Source organism: Phodopus roborovskii, unplaced genomic scaffold (genome assembly GCF_943737965.1).
Source record: "Phodopus roborovskii unplaced genomic scaffold, PHOROB, whole genome shotgun sequence".
NCBI lineage: Eukaryota > Metazoa > Chordata > Mammalia > Rodentia > Cricetidae > Phodopus > Phodopus roborovskii.
In genome coordinates, this window is record NW_026126603.1 from 4,597,598 (window position 1) to 4,620,776 (window position 23,179).

The 23,179-nt window shown below is 38.4% G+C and overlaps 1 protein-coding gene across 2 annotated transcripts in view; it reads right to left on the reverse strand.

Moving 5' to 3' along the window:
• Positions 1-23,179, reverse strand: part of Inpp4b (inositol polyphosphate-4-phosphatase type II B) — a 330,540-nt gene that overhangs the window by 293,797 nt on the left and 13,564 nt on the right. For both annotated transcript variants that reach the window (XM_051205838.1, XM_051205837.1), the window contains exons 3-4: positions 13,055-13,173; positions 10,702-10,818 (exon numbers count right to left, since the gene is read on the reverse strand). In XM_051205838.1, the coding sequence (XP_051061795.1) occupies positions 10,702-10,818; positions 13,055-13,173 (236 nt within the window). The remainder of the gene's footprint in view (positions 1-10,701; positions 10,819-13,054; positions 13,174-23,179) is intronic.

Sequence of the window (23,179 nt, forward strand, 5' to 3'; positions counted from 1 at the left end):
GTTAAAGAAATGTATATGACCCCTTCTAAAAGCAAGCCTTCATCAGGGTTCAAAACTATGCCCACAGAAGTATACAAGACTAATATCTCTGCATACTCACACTGAATTCCTTGGGATTTGGTGCAAGAAGCATTGAAATCCCTCTTTAATAAGTGCACCTTTAAAGACAGCTTGAGTTAATGTGTGACATTCAAACAACCAAGACCAAGACAAAGTCCTTGTAATAAGGAAACAGATGCCCCTTCACACCTGTCAGCATGGGCCATCACCTCCTGATGACGCACACATGACTTTTCATTCATTTAAAAACAATTCTCACCTCAATTTAGCCTAACCTGGTTGTAATTATCATTCCATTCAAATGACTCCAAGAAAAGCCTCTGTTTCTTTAGACTTTCCTTTTGTTCCCACTGTGCTGTGTATATAAACTTGCAGTAATTAAAACCTGTTCCTAGCCAGAGTAGTGATAGCTTTTGAATAACTAACTCCTGCTCCTTTCAAAACAGAAGAAATATTTTGGCAATGCATCACACTTCAGTTTTGCAAAATGAAGCATTAGTAGGAATCTAATACACGACACATGTCCCCACTACCCACATTCGGCTGTTTAAGGTTCACCACCATCAAACAGAGAGCTTACCAAACAGCCGCCCACAGAGACAGCTGTGCCCAAAGGGCTGTGGCATAGATAGACACACCACTGATGGCCAGGCAGACAATAGGGGCTAAGCTACCAGGCAAATATCAACAGCTGAAGAAATCTTAAAGATAAGAGGAGCAGGGCCAAGAGTCTAGAGTAGAGGGAAATAATATGGAATAAAAGGGAGCCCTTTCAGTTCAGAGCTCCAGTTTCTCCCAGACCTCACAGGTTAGTCAGGCATCAGATAATTTAATTAACAGGTAAGTGATGTGAGGTCTGCTCTGGATTATGCGTGAATTATAGTTTACTGACTCTGCTAGCATAAGAAGACTTTGTGATGGCCAACAGCCCAGGTGAACTTCCTCCAACTTAGTTCAGAGAGTCTTCATACACTTCAGGAAGTGTCAGGGTGGCTGCCATTTTTGTCCTCTCTATTCTGACCTGCCTTGGGGTATTTCCAGTGCACATGACTGTCCTTGATGGTACGGCCTCCTACCTTCATAGGCTTCTAGCAAGCTCCCATGTGCCCCTTTTTCACTGTGGGCCCTCCTTTGTTTGTGGGCAGGGGGCATTTCACTATGATAGCCCTGATCTTCACAGGACAATGGCAAAGACACCCTTCTGTTTTAAGTAATCTTATTTATTTACTTTTCTTTTAAGTAAGGAAATCTATTGCCATGATTATTTTATTCTGCTTTTATTTTATTTCATATTATTTATCTCTCATTTTTAATTTGCTTCCTTTTCTCCATTCTATCTATGGTATGGATTCTCCTACATCTTTCTACATATTCATAGAACTCTATACAATTACACACACACAAACACACACACACACACAGGTATGTATGTATGTATGCATGTATGTAGTCACTCTTTATCATTAGCTATTGTAAAAGAAATGATAGTCAGGTATGACAGCTTATACCAGTAACCTTAGCACTTTGGAAGTGGAGATGTTGGGATCAGGAATTAGAGGCTAGCATTGGATACATAGAAAATTTAAGGCCAGCCCTGTATTACTTTAGAGTCTGCCTCAGAAAATAATATGAATAGTTAAGTGGGGCTTTTAATGGGTTCTGCAGCATCCTGATACCAGATGGTCTTTCTGGCCCTTGAAATTTAACAACTCTAGCACATGCATTCAATCCTTCTCTCCCAAGGACATCATGACATCCTGTTGAGTGGCTGTGCCTCAGTTTACACACATTTCCCCAATGGTCGTGATAGGCTAGACTCCTTGCAGCATTTGCATGAAGAGAATTTGCTCTTAAGTCTTGGTATTTTGATTCTGTGGGGTTGATAACAACAAAAAATATGGCTGAAGCAAGTGTACATGTATTTCTTATTTTAAAATGTCCTATAGATTACTTTTTGTAGATGAAAAACACATACCATCAGCATTTTATAAGGACACACCTTTGTTACAGCCCTGCCTAGGACTGTTTCAGTCTTATAACCCAATGGCCATATCACTTTTCTCAATTCATGCTTCTAACCAGAGAACAAGGGAATATCTCTGTTGTACTTCTCTGAGGGCTGTCTTTTTAATTCTATGCCTGATTTTTACATTTTCACATAATAATTTTCATACATAATAGAAATTAAGCTCTTAGCTTCAAATTGCAAATACTTTCCATATCTACCTCTTTCTTTTTATGCCATATTTAAATCTTATATTACTATCGACTGATGGGTAGCCACACTTGTATTCAGAAAATTTCCCTTGTCCCAGACTTCTGTAAGGTACTTCTTTAATTGTATTCAACCTATTAGAAGACATTTCTCAATGAAACATGATTACTACATAATTTTCCTCCAAATAAATAGTTACCACCATATCAGCATATTTTGTGAAACCCTCCATCATTTACTTGCAGAAGTAAACTGTCTTAACCACATTAAATTATCATGTGGCCTATAGTCAGCTTCCAGATCTAATAGACCTCACTTCTCTGTTTATGTATTTCTGGGACTCCACACAGATTTAATTGCAATGCTTTGTGTCATGTGTTGATACCTGAGCAGGTTAAGTGTTAACATTATGTTTAAAATCATCCTTGACTATTATTAGACAGTGATTTTCCCCCTATGAACTTCAAGTTCTATCTAATACTTAATAACCCCTTTTCATAAAAAGGAGCTTTTGAAAATTCTTCACAAACCATCTCAGTTTATAAGTTGAACTCAGACAACTTCTATTTGGTTTCCTGTTTAAACATAGTCATACTCTTCCATTTATAAAGATTGCATTGGATATTCCTCCATGAGATACATTATTTTAACTAATTAATGCCTTCCAAGAAGGAGCTACTAGGTCATGAATGCTCATGTGGTAGTTTGAATGAGAATAGCCCCATAGGCTGACATGTTTGAATGCTTGGTCACCAGGGAATGTAACTGTTTGGGAAGGATTGGGAGGCATGGCCTATTGAAGGAGGTGTATCACTGAGGGTAGGCTTTGTGGTTTCAAAAGCCCATCCAGGCTTAGTCTCTCTCTCTCTCTCTCTCTCTCTCTCTCTCTCTCTCTCTCTCTCTCTCTCTCTCTCTCTCTCTTTCCCTTCCTCTATCCCCCCTCCCTCTCTCTGTCCTTACCTCTCCTCTCCTTCCTCTCCCAGCTGAATGTAAATCAGGATATGAAAGTCTCAGCTACTGCTCTAGTACCATGCCTGTCTCCCCCAACAATGATCTTGAGTTAACTCTCTAAAACTGAAAACCCCAATTAAAATGACTTCTTTTATAAGAATTTCCACAGGCATGCTGTTTCTTCATAGCAATAAAACACTATCCAAAATAGTCTGTAACAACCAATTATATTCAACTTACCAAATAATAATAGTGGTCTTTATTTATTAAAATATTTTGAAGTTTCTTGGAATTTCTATCAGATTAGTTGGAAAGAATTTTTCCATTGCTCATAACCTTCAGGAAATGCTTAATAATATTAACTATAATAGTTTAATTCCAAGTGGATTTACATATTTAATCATTTAAAAATTTATTAGACCTTATTGGTAAATATTTTTGCTGTTTTTATACCCATTTATCAGTTTAGCAGAGATACACTATTAAATGTCTTATTTTCACCAAATTTTCTCCTTCAGTTATTAACAACATAGGTCAAATTGACTGAGAAGGTGACACATAACTTCATTTGGTTCAGATACATGGTTATATGGTTTCTTACATTGATCAACCATAGTGTATACTAGACAATTTGTAATTTTATGCCTTAATTGAAATTTGGTTATAAGTTTATAAATGTTCATCAGGTTTGGGCATTCAATTGAACTAGATTTCACAGAATATACTTGGGAACTATTGTACTTTTTCCCTGTATATTTTCCATGATGTTGTTTATATACCAGTGATTTCTAGAAAAGTGCAGTAACCAGAGATTGTTTGAAAGAATAATTCATACCAAGGGATGTAGCTCAATGGAAGAGTGTTCGCCTTACATGGTATGACACTGTGGTGCTATTCATGATAGTGAACAGAGAGAAAAGCCCACATTTCTAAGAGAATGGATAAAGACAAAGTAGTAAATACATACGACAGAACATTATTTAGCCTTACAAAAACAGGAAACTTCACACTAGGACACAACATGGATGAATCTTGAGAAAAATTTTATTAAGTGAAATATGTCTGTTACATATGGACAAACATTACTGACTCTATTGAAGGAGGGGTTTAAAGTTGGCAAGCTCTCAGAGCCATGGGATAAAATAAGATTTAGAGGCCAAGGGATGGAATGATTAAGGACCTGCTAATTCCTGGGCATAAAGTCTCTATTTTTCAGGATAGTTTCTAGAGATCATGTACATTAAGACTACAGTTTAAAGTGCCATGGTATGAACAAAGTTTTGATAAAAGGGAGCTCTTGAGTGTTCTTTTTACAATTTACAAAAGGAAACACTAACCATGACCTAAAAGAATAATAATCTCAGCTTAAAATTTTTAAGTAAATTAAGAAAATTATTAGATCATAGCTGAAAAAAAGTCTTGCAGCTCATTCATTCAGCAAAAGTATGTGTGTTCACAATATACAAAGAACACTCAGAAATAATGATTTCAACAAACTTTGAAAAGTAGGTAAAAGGCTTGAAAACTTCAGTATAAAGATATGGAATAAGCATAAAGACTTAAACATAATCAGTCATCAGGAAATGCACTTCATGAAATCCTGCTAAATGAAAGGATGAGCAATATCAGAAAGCAAAGAACAACTACAGCATGGGACATGGTTGGATTGCTTTAGGAAAGTTAAACGTGAATCTGCCCTATCATCTAACAATTACACTCCACAATACATATCCAAGAGAATAAAAGTACAGATCTCTGATATTTCATTCATCATTGTCATACACTAGGAACAACCTAAGTGTCTATTAATAAAGAGATGAATGAACAAATTGTAGGCTGTCATAACAATACAATTTAGCAAGAAAAAAAAAGATGGGATATTGATTCACATAGCAAATGAATGACTCTAAACATTATGTTGGGCAAAAGTCATTTGTCACTAGATGAAACATACCATATTGTTTCAATCACATAAATTTCATGAATAAATATAATACCTATATGAGACAGTGGTCACAAGAGGAAACTTTCTGGAATAAGTGGAATAGTTTCCACCCTATCTTGGGCAGAAGTTACATGGACATACATAGCTAATAAACTCATAATATTATCTCCAACTATGTCATTATGTATAAAGTTTACAGTAATATAAAATAAGCACCCCATTTCTAAATGTGTGCCAGTATTCATCAGGCACATGGGAGGCATTTAGAAAGACTGTGAGCTCATTTTGAAAACTGTGAACCCCTTCTGCGTAGATCTCGATCTCCATTGCAAATTATGGCTTACCAAAAGATAAGGCTGATAGAAAGGGCAGGTTGAAAGGCCCAGAAGGAACAGAAAACAAAGTCAAAGGGGGAAAAAGAAATTTGGCCATAAACATAGAAATTTCATAAAGAATCTTACCCACTATATTTTACTTTGCTTTATGAATGGCTGCTAACTCCTCCATTATACAATATATTTGGATACATACATACATACATACATATATTTATGAATCTGCCCTATCATATAAAAATTGTACTTCTCAGTATATATTCAACAGAATAAAAGCACAGCTGTCTGATGTTTCATTCATCATTATCTTATGCTAAGAACAACCTAAATGTCTATCAAATATATATGAATATATATGCATATATATATTTGAGATATATATGTTTTAGGTACTTAAAATTTGTATTAAATATTTTTTAAAATAATAAACCTTTAAGCTCAATTGTAAGAGTATTCTTTATACACTTATTGAAGTGAAATTATACCATGGGCATGAAAGTGGAAAACATCTTACCAACAATGCCTGTATCACAACACACAATACTGTAGCTGACCTTGGAGAGCAGAAGGGTTTCTAACATGGCCTGGCATTCTTCAGACACCAGCAGAGTGAGTACAATAATAGCATACTTAAAGGACTGTTGTGACAACGAAAGGAGGCATGCTTGGAACACTTGGTAGAGTTTTAGGGTGGATAGTCTCAGCTGCCTTCTGTCTCCTACCACACCGTGACTCTCCCTGATAGCAGCATAATCTGTGTCTTAACTACTTAGACCAAATGTTCTGAAAAAGCCAATGCAGAAATCACAACAAAGAAAACCAGATTCTTCTGTCTAGGGGCTAATCTGTACTAATGCTAATCCACCTGGGGCAGAGTACACAGGAAGCAATAAATTTGCCAGCACTGTCGATGCAGTTGATGTTCTGCCAAGCTTTAGTGGAAAGTTAGAACAATAACTGGCAGTTTTGAGAGTAAGGTAGGCTGCATCTCCTAACCCTAGAATTGTCCAGTGACCACTATATGCCAGATTATATGATATAAACTACTTAGTGGTTGATAGACCAAAGAATTATTTATGCCCAGAGCAAAAAAGAGGGAGGCCAATGGACACTTCTGCAAAATGAGGGAGAAATTCACATTTCAAATACAGGCAAAAGCAATGTTTTGACCTAATTAAATGTTGGCTGATTGCGTAGCCTTCCTCGGCAGTGCTGAAGGAACTTCATTCAGTACTTTCCAACACCCAAAGTTGCGTAGGAAATAGAGGAAACAAATTTCAATATTGATATTCTTTGTCACAAGTTATTCCTTGCTCAGAAGTTTGCACAGTAATATGAAAGACTCTAATTCCCTGCTTGTCCCTGAGGCTGAATACTGCAAATAAATTCTGAAAAATGCATTTGTTTACATTTCAGTTCCAGGGAGATTTTACACCCCCCTTCTCCTATGTGCTTCTGTTTCAGACTTTAAATCTCTTCCAAACAGTGGGATATTAGAATATCCTATTCTTAAAATATATTTTTTCATAATGATAGAAGAACAAAGATGTTACAAAGTCTTGATAATGACCTTTACACCTCCTCAACCAGCAGCCCAACGGTACCTGTCTAACAGTCCCAGAAGGCAGTGCCACCATGCTGGGAACTATGGAGGATGTGAAGAAAGAAAAGTTAGACTCTTCCCATTTGTTATGTAGATTAATTGCATTTTTGTAGAAGTTACTGAGATAATCTATCTTGGGTCCAGTTGTTTAGAAGAATATAAGAATAGCTAGGTGTGTTAAGTGCATTGCAAGCACAGAGAAAATACCACCTTTTCTCTCTAGTAGCATCTAACACAAATATATCTGCAATTATCTTTCTGGCTGGTTAGCTTTGAACAAAAAGTCCATAGGAAGACACAAACAACCAAGTCATCAGCCTCAGCCAATTAGAGGACTCAGCCAATTTAACCAAGAAAACCTGACAATTCTGGGTCTAATATGATTAAACTCTTGCTGGAATCAAATAGTTAAAATAATTCACCAATCTTCCAAAACATTCACAAATTCACAGATTCACAGTCTCATTCCTTTTGGTTTAGAAGTATTAGAATCTAAAGCACTTAGGTTGTTAAGCACTTATGAGCTATACTTTAACCCACCTACTTCCTCTCCCCACCCCAAAGAGAACTTCAAGAGATGGCAGGAAGAGATGCAAAGTTGCCTGTATCTCTGGAAACTATTAACATATTAATGAACTATGTTTCTATTTACACTTCTATCACCAATACTACTTTGCTAGCTATTTGAAAGAACAGGTTATGCTTAGTTAACAGTGTTTGGTGAATGACAGCCAGCTGCATCTCTTAAGTATGCTCCAGTTTCCAACATTTTATTCCATAGCTAGAGTTTCCAAGTCACCCAATACCCTAATCTGAGAGCATGGCCAATCAAGGAAGAAAGTCTTTAAGGAAATCCACAGAATGAATCTCCAGAACTAATGCAAATAGAAAGTGTAACTGATGAGTAAGCAAACTCTTTACCTCTGGAGGATTAATAAAAGGGTACATTTTAAGTAGAAGGGATTGTAGCAAATTAAACACTTTGGGTGGTTAATATTGTGTTAAGGTTTCAATGTGAAATATATGCCACAGTTTCATGTATGTGAATATCCTCCAATTAATGCCATTGCTCTTGAAGATTTTGGAACATTTTAGACAAGTGCCCCAGGTGGCAGACTTAGGATACTAGAAGTGTAAGAGTGGGTCTTTGGGAGTGATAACAAAGTCCTACTTTATTAACCCCCCACCCTCTCTCTCTCCTGATCTGCCAAGATGTAAAGAGCCATGTTGTAGATTCCTGCCACCCTGGACCAAGTGGCTCGCCACTATGGCTCTGGCTTCCCTGGCCTGATGGACAGTATGCCCAAACAGTGAACCAGAGAAGCCCTTTCTCCCCTTATTTGCTTCTATCTGATATTTCACCATCAAGACAACAAAGGAAGCTAATAAACCTGTGATGTTTTTAAAAGTGTAGCAACCATAAATCTTTGGGGACAACTCTTAATTTCTGAAACATAATAATCCAGAAACTCTACCCTAATCATGATCTCTGTCACTTTTGTAGGCACATGGGCACTGATGGAGAATTTACTTTAACTATGTGTGTGATACAGCATATATCCAGCTGTTACTGCATTTGCTCCTTGTTCTGTGTCCCATCCTCAGCTCATTATTTCTGGTCACAGTTGTATCATGGCCACCCACCATTGATTACAACCAGCTCTCCTCCTACTCCTCACAGGTAATCCCCCTCTGTTTCTTTTTCTTATCTGACAGAAGTTTGTGGGGAGGGGAAAGAAGTTGGGGACTTCGTGCATAATCCATCAGACCTCATTTACATTCCCTATCCATCTTCATTTTCTTGTGTTATTTCCAAACTCAAGAAAGAAAAAATGAAAAATCACAACTCCCAAGAAAATAGAGAGGAAAAATCTCCCTAAATTCTTACCTCTGTTTTAGAATACAAGCAATGCAGAAGATAGGAGGGAAGTTTGTAAGACTAAGAAGACTAGGAAGTCAGCTGTGAAACAGTCCCTCCTAGAGTGACTATAGAAAAAAGACCAGAAAGTGGTAATGGACAGGACAGCATGAGGGTGGGGGTTTTGAGGGTCTCACCCCTAGACAAAGGACTATAAGCACCAAATGACTTCTGAGAGAAAGAAAATTAGCTTCTCCCAGGGATGACCCCTTATGCATCATCCAGTGTAGAGTGGTCTTCCCTGAAATCTTATTCACATAAACAACAATTGAATTAGAAATCTATTTCAATTAAAAATAGGGTATTTTTTTTATTTGTAAGAAAAAAAATTACTGAATACAGAAAGTGATTTTGCTCACTAAACTTTTACTTGACTTTTACTGCAAAATGATAATTACATAGTAGAAATTAGTAATTGCTCATGTCTCTTTGTGTGTGCGCTGAACCCTAAAAAGTTTACATACATTTACTCATCTTGTTCCTTATAACAATGCCCCAAGGTAGACAATTCAGAGAAACAGATATAGAAAATAAGTTATCTTAGTCACAGAGCTGGCAGGTAAAATAAATCCAGAAGCCTGACCATACAACTCTCTTCCTTAATGACTGCAGAAGTTTGGCATGGCTATTTTTATCCCATGAATATGCTTACATTTAGTTGGTCATTTATTCCACAATTTGTGCGAAATGAATATTCCCAGTTCAATGTGTATAAATATTTTTCCTCTACTAAATAACCTCTCCAGTGGACTGGCTATATGAGTTGCTTCTCCCTACATCATATGGAGTTATTACGAACAAAATGAAAGGCACAGTCAGGACTATACTTCCCCTTGTGTGGTTCTTTAAGCCTCTCTTGGCTTCAGCCAGAATCCCCCTTGGAACTCTCTGGTCTAACTGCCATCAAAACTCTTCCTTGCCTCATGCTTCATTCCACTGCCTTGAAAATACTGACACCTTCACACTATCAAAATACTTGAGGGAAGGATGGGCTGCCCTCTTCTCAGAGTCTCCCAGCAGCATCAAGACCTGCCCAGGAGTTACAAGAAATATCTCCATGGACAGTACCAGGACACCTATGTGCCTAACCAGAGGAGAGGACTCATTTGACAAGAAAATCAAATTAAATAGGAGATTTAAGTGTATAGGACAAGAGACCACTGACACTTTGCAAGTCCTTGATATAAAGGGACAGATTTAAAGCCTCAGCTGATTCTTTTCTACTAACCCTACATAGGGCAGTAACAACATCAGGAAAATTGGTTTGCTCTAGGCACAGTGTAAAAAGATAAATAATGGGAAAGGAGTACTGTCAATCTCCAGTTTTTAGGAATTACATCTAAACCACTTGAACTATTATTTAATCTGTTCCATTTGCCTTCACCCCAAGATATTATGCAGTCAGCCTAAAATTATAGCAAAAATATAAGCTCAGAGATCAAATCAGCTTTCTTAGAAAAGAGATAGGTCTCTTCAGCAAGCTTTTGTTCCTAGCCAATCACCATGCTGGTAACAAGCCAAATGAACAACACACAGCAAAGTACAACCACAAGACAAATATAAGTGCACTACAAACACCCTCTTTAAAAGTGCTGGTAGCATCCAAAGTCCAACAGCTTGGCAAAGTATAAAAGCCCATTCTCTATTCCCAGAAAAAGAAGTTCAAGTACTTACAGTGTCGTGAGACTTATCCTTGACATCATAGACTGTCAGTTTTATTCTAGTCTCTTCATAGATGGGATACTCAGATGGGAATGTGACACCCGTCAAGAACAGTGGGTCTTTTGTTCCCTGAAACAGTATAAGCAGATAACTAGGACTCAATAAGGCAGCAACTGTAGCAGGCAGCATGCAGGGACAAATGAGAACACAGAGTGTTTGTCTCTGTCTGCTTTTCTAGGAAATAGTTCTATTAAAAGAGAGTTCAGGAGAGCCAAGTGTTACTTGTGGGCCATGAGCCAGGGCCCCATTGTACTGAGGGCTAGTAAGCAGATGAACTTGTATATTTTAAGTGGCTAAAGACTCTTGAAAAAGAAATACCTTGTTTTCAAAATTGCAATCAGAACCTATCTTTAGGACAAGTTGGCAAATATATATGCATGTATGTGTGTGTGCATGTATTACCACATATATGTATCATTTAAACAAATTATCCAAAATACACCTCATCAAAATAAATTAAGTTTTTTTTCCTCAAACCATTATCCTATGTTTTCCTTAAAAAAAAATGTTTTTTTTTCTTAATCTGCTTCAATAGAAAGCTATCTCTGTAAGTATGTGATTGTTATTAAATGTTTAACAGAGACTCCCCAAACTACCTTGAGAACTAACGAGAACTAATGAGAAGAACTCTAAACATGATGGATTCAGGAAAAGAAATCATTGCTTGGAATATGGTTCTCAAAATATTTCTGTGCATTGGAAGTCCCTCTTCAAAAGTTGGTGTCTAACATCACATTTTACACACACACACTCAAAAATATTTGAAAATATTTAAAAATTCAGTAAGCCACTGGTCTACTAAAGTCTCTGAAAGTTTGTGGTATTTGTTTACTCACTCACTCATTCTTTCATTCTTCAAAAAACAAAGTGCTCTTTTCTTGGCACTATGTGAGACATACTTGGAGACAGGCAGTGAGTAAAACAACAAAGAAAACTGTACATATTCTATATAAAAGTCAACACAAGTTACTGTTATAGTATGACAATACAATTCAGGATATGTGTATTTTATCACAAGAGAATATTGAGGGTAGTAGAACAAAACCATAAGAACAAAACCAAGTTACTTTAAAATTTGGCAGTGTTTAAAAAATAACTAAGTTATAAAAATGTTTTTAATTAAGAAAAGGACTTTAAAATTTTAGTCAAGCTGTTTTTCTTTGAGGAATACTACTTTGTACCAGCATTAAAACCTGAAGTCTCCAAAGGGCAGATCTGGGGCTACAAGACACACAGGATTTCGGTCATTCCCATAATAGAAATGACTCCAGTTCAGTCTGAATCATTGGTTCCACCCACAGCTTCAAAGAAAATTGTGAGCAGAGCCAGCCAAGGCTAGAGCAGACTACCTAAATTAGTACAGAGAAACTCCTCATTCTGAACAGTGGGGCTCACAAGTCTAAGAAAAACAAAGAAGTTAAAGGAGTTTCAAGCACAGTCTCTGGAGCCTCAGTTGTTCAAATAAGTATCTCACTCACTAAGGTCGTGAAATGAATTGGGAGAACAAAAATATCTAAAGGGAAGCACTTGCCCTGTTGAATCTGAGCCAGCACAGTAATGAATTTTCCCGATACAAGTTAGCATTAGCAACAATAAATGTAAATAGGAAATTGCTCATCCCATTCATCCCATGAGTAATATTTACACCTTTTGCCCGGAAACATTACGGCTAATCAAGTTAATCACCTACCTTTTTTTTTTTTTTTTTTTGAAAACACAGTAGACAGTAGAAAATAAAAGTTTTTGCTATTGGACTGGACTGAGCAAAGGAAAAAGTTTAGAGCAAAAACGCCTTCATCTGTTTTAAACTCTGAGTACTTTAAACGTTTTCCATTGTTAAATCCATTCATTCATTCCATTTTATTTAAAATCAATATAGACAGTAGATCATATACATAGAGACTCACAAATAGACAAATATTCAGTTCTCTGGGAATCCACAGTGGAAATTTTTCTGTGGAAAAAAGCTAAATCCCTTCAACGGAAAGTCAATTTCTTTTTCTGTGTGCTTATTCTGCGTGGGCTTGGAAACTTCAGAACTGTGTTCCTTAATGACAGATGAAAGCAACAGCAGGGCTATAGACCACAGTTAACTTCTGTCAGCTGTTCAGAGGGGCGGGAGAGAGGGAGAGGTAGGGGGAGGAGAGAGCAGCATGCACAATGGGCACAGACAACAGCTTGTGTGTGTGTGTGTGTGTGTGTGTGTGTGTGTGTGTGTACGTGCACGTGCGCGAGCGCACACACACACACACACAGGCACACACAGGCACAGACAGAGGCTGGGAGAAACCCATGCCAGGCTCACCTCTACAATTTCTGTGCTGGAGTATCTCGTCAGTGTCTGCTCCACAGGGTGGATTACTGAGATCTGCACCACTGTATTCAGCTTCCGATCACAGACAGGAGCCACGAGATCCTTGCAAGCTGGCAACAGCAGAAGAAAGAAAAACACCTCACTCGATCTCTTAGGGCAAACTTCTGTCAGAGCTGAAATAAACTTTGTCTACTGGCCGCCAAAGGAAATCTCCTGGTTCTCAGCTGGCTTTACAGAGGAAGTCTCTTGGAAGTACCTTTCAGAAATAGGAAGTCACGTGCTGCCAAGCTGAATTGAGAGTTCATTTCCACTGACCACATTTGCAGTTCATGCAAGTCTTGAGTGCGCTGAGATCCCAGATCCTGTGTGTGAATATGTACACACAGCTCAGGGACTTTGACTAGTTATTAAACCTGAGGCTTTCATTCACAGGCTTGCCTCAAGTAAGTTAATTTGGGCCACAGCCAGGAAACTAAGACATCTCTTGTTGACACTGGCTGAATTAAGTTGAATGTCTGAGTGCACTCTTCACGTTCCTCCCCTACCTGTGTAGAGAACTAGCCTTCATCAGTCCTCCACCCTGAGGAAACAGGAAGCCCGATTACCCTACCACAGGGTGCTCACGCAGAAGGGGAAGCAGGCAGGCGGGGGTTAAAGAGCCCTCTGGAATTCAGGCCCTTCCTGGGGCGAGCAACTCTGATAAGGACTTGGTAATTGCTGCCCAGGGGCCACACATTCTAAGAACTTTCCTTTGAAACAGGCCAGGTCCTATTACTGCTCCAGCCACCATACCACGTTCACTGGAGTAGTTTCTCCTCTCACACAGCATTCCCTAGTTTTGGAAAAGGAAAAAGAAATGGGGTGCGGATATTCCTTTTCTCAATAAGTCTGATATTGCTCTCCCTCCTATCCCTTCTCTCTGACTTTGAAAATAATGAATTCTCTTGAATTTTTTTTTGTATTTTTGCTTCTTGAAATCAACTACTAAGTGTGATTTAAAATAATAATAATAAAGTACTTTTGCTCAGGGGAGAGGGTCAAACTGCTGGCCTGCCACAGGCTGCAGCTACTGCTAGGGTAAAAGCAAAGCAGCCCTGTTAGTAGTTCATGGCTATGATGTCCAGGGTTCCACACTGTCCCCACCCCACTCAAGGACCAACCAGGAAGACAGGCAGAGGAGGAGGGTGTGTTTATACTCTAACACACCTCTGCAATTTGCAGGGCCACTGGGACAAAGGTAATACAGCTTAAACTTGAAACTTGAAATGGAAGCAATTTATAGATGCAATTATCACCTCCCAATGGCTAGCAGATCACCTTATTTATAGAAGCAGAATGAGACAGAAAATGCAGGCACTTTGAAAGGGAACCAGCCTGATTTAGGTCCAGTTCTGAAAACTAAGAAATGATGGTGGGGGGGGGGGTGTTATTTAACTTCATAACTTCTTGCCAAACTTTGGGGTCTTTTTATTCCTGCCTGGTATTTTTTTTTTTTTGTTGTTGAATTTTCCTTACTGAAACTACATGCCTTAAGGAAAACATGGGTGGACAGAACAGCCACAGCTTATTCAACCTTCACCATTTTTTAGGCATTCTGCTTATTACCTAATCTTCAGAATGTATCAAAATCCTTGTCTCTGTTTCTCTCTTTGGCATACCAACTTGATCTGTCCTTGGAAGTCCCACTTCCACCATCATTACCTCAACCCAGTAAATTCACCAAAAAAACAAACAAAAAGCCACCTATACACAGTTTCAATAACATCAGCATATCAGTGGGAAATGTCTTTCACTGGGAGAGTTAATGCACACTGCTCATTGGTGGCTATTTTCACCACTTCCTTTACTTGCCTTCTGAGTGTGTTTCATTTTATCATTCCTCTTGGCTTTCTGCTGCTGGCTGTGAACATCTACTGAGGCTGACAAGTATCTTGTCTTTGGGGTTTAAAGCTAAGGGCTTTGAGTTTCAAAACCATGCATCTCACCCACTCTCTGGAGGCAGCCTCACCCCTGTCTTGTGAGCTCTTGACACCTTTGATCAAAATAAGTCACATCTCTTTTGAGTTCTTATCAGGCTTGACTGTGGCTGTGGTTATTCCCAGAAGCAAGCAGCATTTCTGTGGTTCAGCAGTCTCTAGGCTGCACTTCCCATAAGAACAGACAACATATAAAACTGAGACTCTGTGCAGCTCTTCAGATGCCCCAAGATTGAGCTATGAAGAGCACGACAACATTGCCATTTGTATTCAGCTGCTGTCTGTGTTCAAAACCAGGCACAGAGAACAATAGCAACAATAGTTAAGTTGGAGGCGGTGCTCTCATCTCTCTTGTTCCTAAACAATAGCCTAAAGCATTTACTGTTTCTTAATATTGAGGCAGTGAGAGGCATAGAGAGAGCCTAAGATCAAACAGAATTCCTGACATGTAGCCTTGGATTTCCTGTTTTCTAGTTCTGTGGCACATAGTAAATAAATCACAAACTCCAACACTCAACTGCCTCATCTGTCAGCATGGAAAGGACCCGAGCCTTTTATGAATGGACTTTTACATGCAAAACTCATATTTACTAATATCACTATATTAATATTAACAGTATTTGATGTCATTGCTGTGTAAAATAAATTTTACTAATATAGATATAGCCAGATGGCTCCTTCATAACTGTTACCAGATCTGTATCTCTAAGTACCATCTATGACATACTAATCTCATAAAGTGAAACAGATAAACATGGATCTATGTCTCCTGCAACTGCCCTAAGGACTGGTGTAGGCTGCATCAGAGGATACTGAATGGAGATGCTACCCGTCTGAGCATTATGAAATCTAATCTGCATGAGATTATTTAGTAGTCAACAAAGAACTGCTGTGGTTTCAATGAGAATGGTCCCATAAAACCTTAGTTGGTGAAACTGCTTCAGAAGGACTAAGAGCTGTGGCCTAACTGAAAGAGATGTGTCACTGGGGGGTCAGCTTTGAGGTTTCAAAAGATTTATGTGATTCCCAAGGCTCTCTCTCTCTCTCTCTCTCTCTCTCTCTCTCTCTCTCTCTCTCTCTCTCTCTCTCTGCCTCCTGTTTGTGAGTCAAGATGAGTGCCCTCAGTTGTTCCTATGTTCCACCATCATGGACTCTCTCTGAAGCTACCAGCCAAATTAAACTCTCTTCTATAAATTGTACTGATCATGGTTTATTATCACAGCAATAGAAAAATGACTAACACAAGAATATGTTACAGAATCTGCAACTGTTCCATCTGTTTTCCAAAGCATTCTTATCCTGGCCTGTTTCCACATGAAGCTCTACTCCAACAGTCCCCTAGATAAATAGCCTTCCTTGATGTATAACACTAGAAGGCTGCAATGTTTGGGGGTTTATGTGTCTGTTCTACTTAAGAATTCTCCCTACAGCCTCCAAAAGTTCTGTGAGTATTTAAGGGTTGCTGGAGAAGAGAGAGACCATTTTTCAGCTGTAAAGCCATTAGTAAGGTGGCTGGTCCTTATAGATAACACATTGCTTACCAGAAACCCTAATTTGACACACTAGGCCATCAAAATAAACAAATAAATGACATGAAAGTAGAGGTGAAGTTGTTGGGAAGAGGAAAGGAATCAATGGGAATCAAAGGAATCAATAGGAGGGAGTCAAAAGATAACAATAGGTGATAAATATGATAAAATACATTGTATACACATATGAAAATATATAACAAAATTCATGATTAGACATAACTAATTCATGTTAATAAAATGAGAAAAGTACCAACAAATTATATAGTTGATTACAAAAATAAGTCTAGTTATTTGAGTAAAATTATGTTAATGAGTGATGCATCAGGAGCTTTTAACCTGTTCTTCTGTCTTTTTACTGATTTTGTTGGACTGAGCTATAGAAATCCCAAGATAAAGAGTTTACCATACCCATGTTGAAAGGTTGGGATAAAAATGTGTTCATGTCCACAGAAAGGAAGGAAAAGGAATGACTAATTAACAGAACTTATAATTTTGGGTTTTAATAGAAATATATACACTAATTATGAATTATTCTTTTCCTTGGTGATTTTGACAAAGTATCCAGCACTAGGAGGGTTCACTTTGTTCTTCTTATGATTTCAAGCCAAGTGGCTATAAAACACTAGGCAACTCTCCTCTTATAAAAACACTCAGTAGAAATGTAATGATAAAATAAATAGAGCCTTTGTGTCTTGGGTTGAGGTTATGGACAAGTGCCACCAGAAAACCAAGGAAATGGCAGCCAGGGTGGCCTTAGTCTAGATCTAGGATGTGTTCAAACTCTGAAATCACAGCCACTGTGTGAGTGAACACTAGAAAAGCTACAGTATCTACCTTCTGCTAACCTTGGCCTGAGGGCTAGAAGTAGCCAGTGTCTGTTCTAGATGCTTGCAGCATGGCTTGAATGTCTAGAAAAAGGAAAGACAGGAAAGACAAGACGACTTCTGCTCTGCTAATTATCCTACTATATAAGATCCTGAGGTCCAAGAGCAGACATCTTCAGGACTGCTCTCAAATGAAAGACTCCATCATCCACAAAATACTGCCATTACTAAATTAAATACCAGCTTGTGTTTCATGCACTTATCTAAATCATGCACGTCTGTTACCCTCTTTACATCAAAACAGAGAAGATGAGGAGTCTCTCTCTCTCTCTCTCTCTCTCTCTCTCTCTCTCTCTCTCTGTGTGTGTGTGTGTGTGTGTGTGTGTGTGTGTGTGTGTGTGTGTGTGTATACAAAAGGCTGACTTTGTGATTCTCCTGTCTCAGTCTCCCAAGTGCTGGTTTTAAAATGTTGTGGCACCACACCAGGGAAACCTTGCAGTTAAAGGCAGAAACACGGAAATTGGGCAGCCTGGTGGAAGTGCACTTTTGACTTATCAAGTGTAGGGAATTCTGTGCCCTGACTGTTCTTATAGAAGCCTGAAGACATATGCCCAAGCCTATGAATATCAAGACAGAACACAGGAAAGTGCTCTAGATTCAATATGTGGCCTTAAACACACAGGGATGGATTTAGAGAAATAAACACAGTGTTTATGACTTTTTCCCAAATGACACTCTTCTTATCCAAGCATCTTTGGGATTAAGATCTACATCTTCCCTGATAATTGAGAAAGACTGTTACAGACCAAGGATGGTGTCTTATCTGTGGCTCATATTATTAATGTGTGCTTACATTGCTCTAAAGTACTGCTTATATATTATTTCTCATTGTACTCTAGAAAATTAGATCCTACTGATGAATTGATAAGCCAATTTAGCTTGTGTTTCCAGTCCAATAAATCATCAGACTCCATTATAGGGCTTCACAGTTACCAGTCTACACCAGTGATTATGTTTGGTTTAAGTTAATTTACATCATATATGGGAAGATATATAGAACACTTAAGAGCCTAATAGCCCCTCTCTCTAATTGCTTCTCCAGTGTATTAGACTTTCTCATTTTTAGTTGCCTCTGCCTTTCCTTCCTTCCTTTCTTTCCTCCATCCCTCCATCCCTCCCTCCCTCCCTTCTCCCCTCCTCTCCTCTCCTCTCTCTCTCATTCTCTCTCTCTCCCTCTCTCTCTCTCTCTCTCTCTCTCTATATATATATATATATATATATATATATATATATATATATATATTTCTGTGTGTTTTCCCCTCCTTCCCCTCAGGAAATTCAAGAAATAATTTTCTGAAACCTGGGATGCCAGCCTGTATAGCACCAAGTAAAATTACTACACAATGCTGCCTAATTGCCTAGCTCTATGCTCCTGAACACAACTGGGTGGGAAAAACTGGGTGGCATAGTGTACAGTGGTAGTATTCCTGCCTGGTACCCACACCCACACAAGGAGAATTCCATCAGCATCTGGGCATCTTTACAATATGAACTTAGAGTTGCTTCCTGAGATGTTCCTCCTCCACATCCATTCTCGGCTTTCTGAAATTGTTAGGTAACTTTAATTTATTACATATTTTTTATTTTTATGTTTTTACCCTTCATCCCTTTTCTCCCTTTATTTTATTGTTGTAATGTCTGCTTTCTGTAATTTTTCTCATAGATTTTATTGCTTTGTTTTCTTCCCTAACTTGTTTTCTTCTCTAATAGCTCTAACTACCCTCTAACATGTTCTTCTCATAACCCTGAAAGACAAGGTCACAGGAACTGTGGCTTATGTGGGATTCTCAGGGTCAAGGACAAATGACAACTTCTCCTCAGTTTTCTAACTGCTTTTTAAATTTCTGTAGAAAAAAATTAAATATTAATTTCTCCTTAAGTGTTATGTGGGAGATTTTAATTAACATACACTCCCCTAAAGAGAATATAAACCATGTATAACTGCCAACACAACCAAGAGTTGTTGGAAAAGTACGAATAAATGTATAAAAGTGGAAATGTAGGGGAAACATTCAAAGCCTTTGAAATTTTTCATTTCTGTAACTTTTTCTTTTCTCATTCTAGTTATTGAGTTAAAATAAAATTTTTATAAACTAATTTCCAAAATTCAGAATCATTATATTTCTTTCATGAAATATAATATTTACATCCATGCAGCTTGGAATGACAAGAGATGAACAAAGAAATGTAAACAAATCCTGGAGGCTATCCTAATGCCAGAGTCCCTTGTGCACACTGGAGTAGCACCACAAATGTGTGTATCTAAATCGCCACCACATAGACCTTAGGATTGTTCTCCTGTAAAATAATACATGCAATATGCCAAGATTGTGAGGCTGGTGGGACATTAATTTCTGAAACGGACTCTGTCTAGGCAGCTCTGTGATAAAACCTTTTGCTTCTGCTAATGCCCAGGGCAACAGTGTGCTGCTTGCTGCAGCCTCACAGGCACATCAGATCCAAATGTACATTTTCTTTGACAGTCAGTGGACATCTGTAGATTATGATATAAAGCTCAAGAGTGAAGACTCTCTTTTTCACTTTACCCATAAGCCAGTGTTCAGAGTCATAGATATTTTTCTCTACAGCTTACTCGTCTGCCTGCTCAATGGAGGGTAAGCTTTGCAACCAGATTTTCAAGACAATACCCTTGAGAGCAGAACTCAGATAACACTTGAGGAAAACATGAAGCTAACCCTAGGAGGAAGAAGCAGATGACAGAATTCTTGAGGAATTGGGATGAAGATTGCTTTACAGTTCTTGCTGCATTGAAATTTGAGCCCCATTGCTCCTAAATTCCATTACAGTCAATTCACTTATAAATAAAAATTGATTTCTTCCTTCTGAAAAGCTAGGTTCAAGTTGGGAAATATACCTTGAAATAAAATGTCTTACTTTGTCATGTACAGAACAATATAAAGATAAGTTACCATAATTTATATTTGTCTGTGTGTGTTAAGTGGAAACATGTATTTATAAGAGGAGAATAAAGTGTCAAGAAGCTGGAACTCACATCTTTACTCAGGGAGCATTAAGGATGATAAAATACACTGCATTTCCAGTACCAGGTCAGAAAGCTTCACTGAGTAGTTTGGGGAAAGAAAAAGAAAATATAACCTGCTGGAACAATGCTCTCTGGATTATCTATGCTGGGGAGCAAGAAATCATGCCAGCTGTAAAGCAGACAGCTAATTTGCATATAAAAAGAGCAAATTTCGTGCAAATCACTCTTGTCAGTACCAGAAGACTCCCATTCCTGAACTCATCCCCTGCTCCCTCAGCTTCTCTGGTGTTGCTCCTTAGAAAATAGTATTTTGTCTTGTTTTCATGAATATTACTGAAGTGGCTCAGATTCCATCTTCTAACAATTGAATCATAAACAAGTCTGTGCTCGTGTCTCTTTGGATTTTGACATCTCACACTGACATGCCACAAACCATCAACTGGCCTGGCATTGCCTGACATTGTACACAGGCATGACTGTCTGTGCATGATACAAGTCCACATTTCACTTGGGAGAGACAACAAGTGCTGCTGTTCTCTTTAGCAGGAACATATGTGCTGCTTTAGAAGGCGGGAAAATGTTATTCCAAGGGGGAAAGCGGGTTCCTCTGAATACTAATGACTATGGACATCTCATTATAGGAATCTACAGTATTAGAACTAAAATAGAATCACATGTCTTCAAGCACAAGGACCTGACCTCAATCCCTAGAGCATACATAAATACATGGGTGTGGCAGTACCCATGCTTAAAATTCTACTGTGGGAAGGCAGAGAAAGGCTGCCCATCTAGCCTAGCCAACTTCCTGAGTTCCATGATAGTGAGATGTTGCCTCTAAAACTAAGGTGGAAGGCACCCAAGGGAGGCATGATACCCAAAGGTCACACACCAGGGTCACACACACATACATACATACATACATACATACATGCATACATATATGCATACAGGGAGAGGGAGGGATTGAAGAAAGAAGGAAGAAAGAGGGAAGAGAGAGGGAGGTAGAGAGGAGAGATTGATTCCTGAGACTCTTGCTTTCCCTTCTCCAAGGGTAACATTTTTTCAGACCATTTGCCATTGATACAGGAGCAGACAGAATTACTACCACGCATAAGGTTTGTTACTGGCTTCAGCAAAGCCCATGGTTACTGGAATCTACCTTGCTCTAAATTGTGAGGCCAATGTGGATAGAAGAGGTACCAGCAAGGGTCTCAGGACACTAAGGGCCTTGTTTACCCAACAGGATGACTAAGGGTGGACAAAGTTGCTGAATTCTAACTTAATATATACCCTGGTTGTTGTTTAGGAGTCTGGAGAGCCAGGGCCTGTGATAACACCTTGAGAGCAAGACAGCTTCCAGAGGAACTCACCAGTTCACTTGTCTGGGCAAGGGAACAGCCACTTCCTGGCTGATTTTTCATCCAGCACACTGAGTCATGTGTATGCTTCCAACAAATCCCAAATAAGGAAAATTCCGGATGAGTTTTCCCAGTTAAGTTGCAATGAGTAATTGCACCCAGGACTTGCTTTTTAGAGAGTGGTGCTTAAATTAAAGTATATTTCCCTGTGACTATATTGGGTACTTACATGTGAAATCAATAGTTTTAATATGAGGGAATAGTGATATATGCTTGTAATCCCAGTGGGTAGAAACTGCAGTAGGGAGATCATGAATATGATGTCATCCCAAGTTTATAGTTAGTTCTAAGCTAGTAAGCAATGTGAAGCATTGTCTCAAACAAAACAGGACCAAGAACTAAGTCTCCCTCCCTCCCTCTCTCTTCCTCTCTCCCTCTCTCTCTTTGTGTGTGTATGTGTGATTCCTAAATTGTTTTCAGTCTATTGACAAATATTTTACTAGCAAAATTAAAACATAAAATAAAACAAACATGCTATATATGTCTACCACTTGTTTGGTAAGCATTACCCCAAGTTACTTTATGTTGTTTGTGGCTATTGTAAAGGGTGATGTTTCTCAGCCCCTTTGTCATCTGTATATAGTAGGGCTACTGATTATTATTATTTTTTTTTTAGTTTATCTTGTATCCTGCTAGTTTGCTGAAGGTGTTTATCAGCTGTAAGAGTTCCCTGGCAGAGTGTTTTGGGTCGCTTATGTAAACTATCATATCATCTACAAATAGTGAAAGTTTGATTTCTTCCTTTCCAGTTTGTATTCCATTGATCTCCTTTTGTTGTCTTGTTACATTCGCTACAACTTCAAATACAATATTGAAGACACATGGAGAGAGAGAGTAGGTAGCCTTATCTTGTTCCTGATTTTAGAAGAATCGCCTTAAGCTTCTCTCCATTCACTTTGATGTTGGCTGTTGGTTTACTTTATATTGCTTTTATTGTGCTTAGGTATGTTCCTGTTATTCCTAATCTCTCCAAGACCTTTATCATAAAAGGGTGTTGAATTTTGTCAAAGGATTTTTCAGCATGTCAATTTTCTTTTTCAGGTTGTTTATATAGTAGATCACATTAAATAGATTTTCGAATGTTGAACCATCCCTGCAATTCAGGGATGAAGCCTACTTGGTCATTGTGGATGATTTCTCTGATGTGTTCTTGTATTCGGGTTGCCAGTGTTTTATTAAGCATTTTTGCATCAATGTTCATGAGCAACATTGGTCTGTAGTTTTCCTTCTTAGTTGTGTCTTTGTGTGGCTTGGGTACTAAGGTAATTGTGGCCTTGTAAAAAGAGTTTGGTAATAAACCTT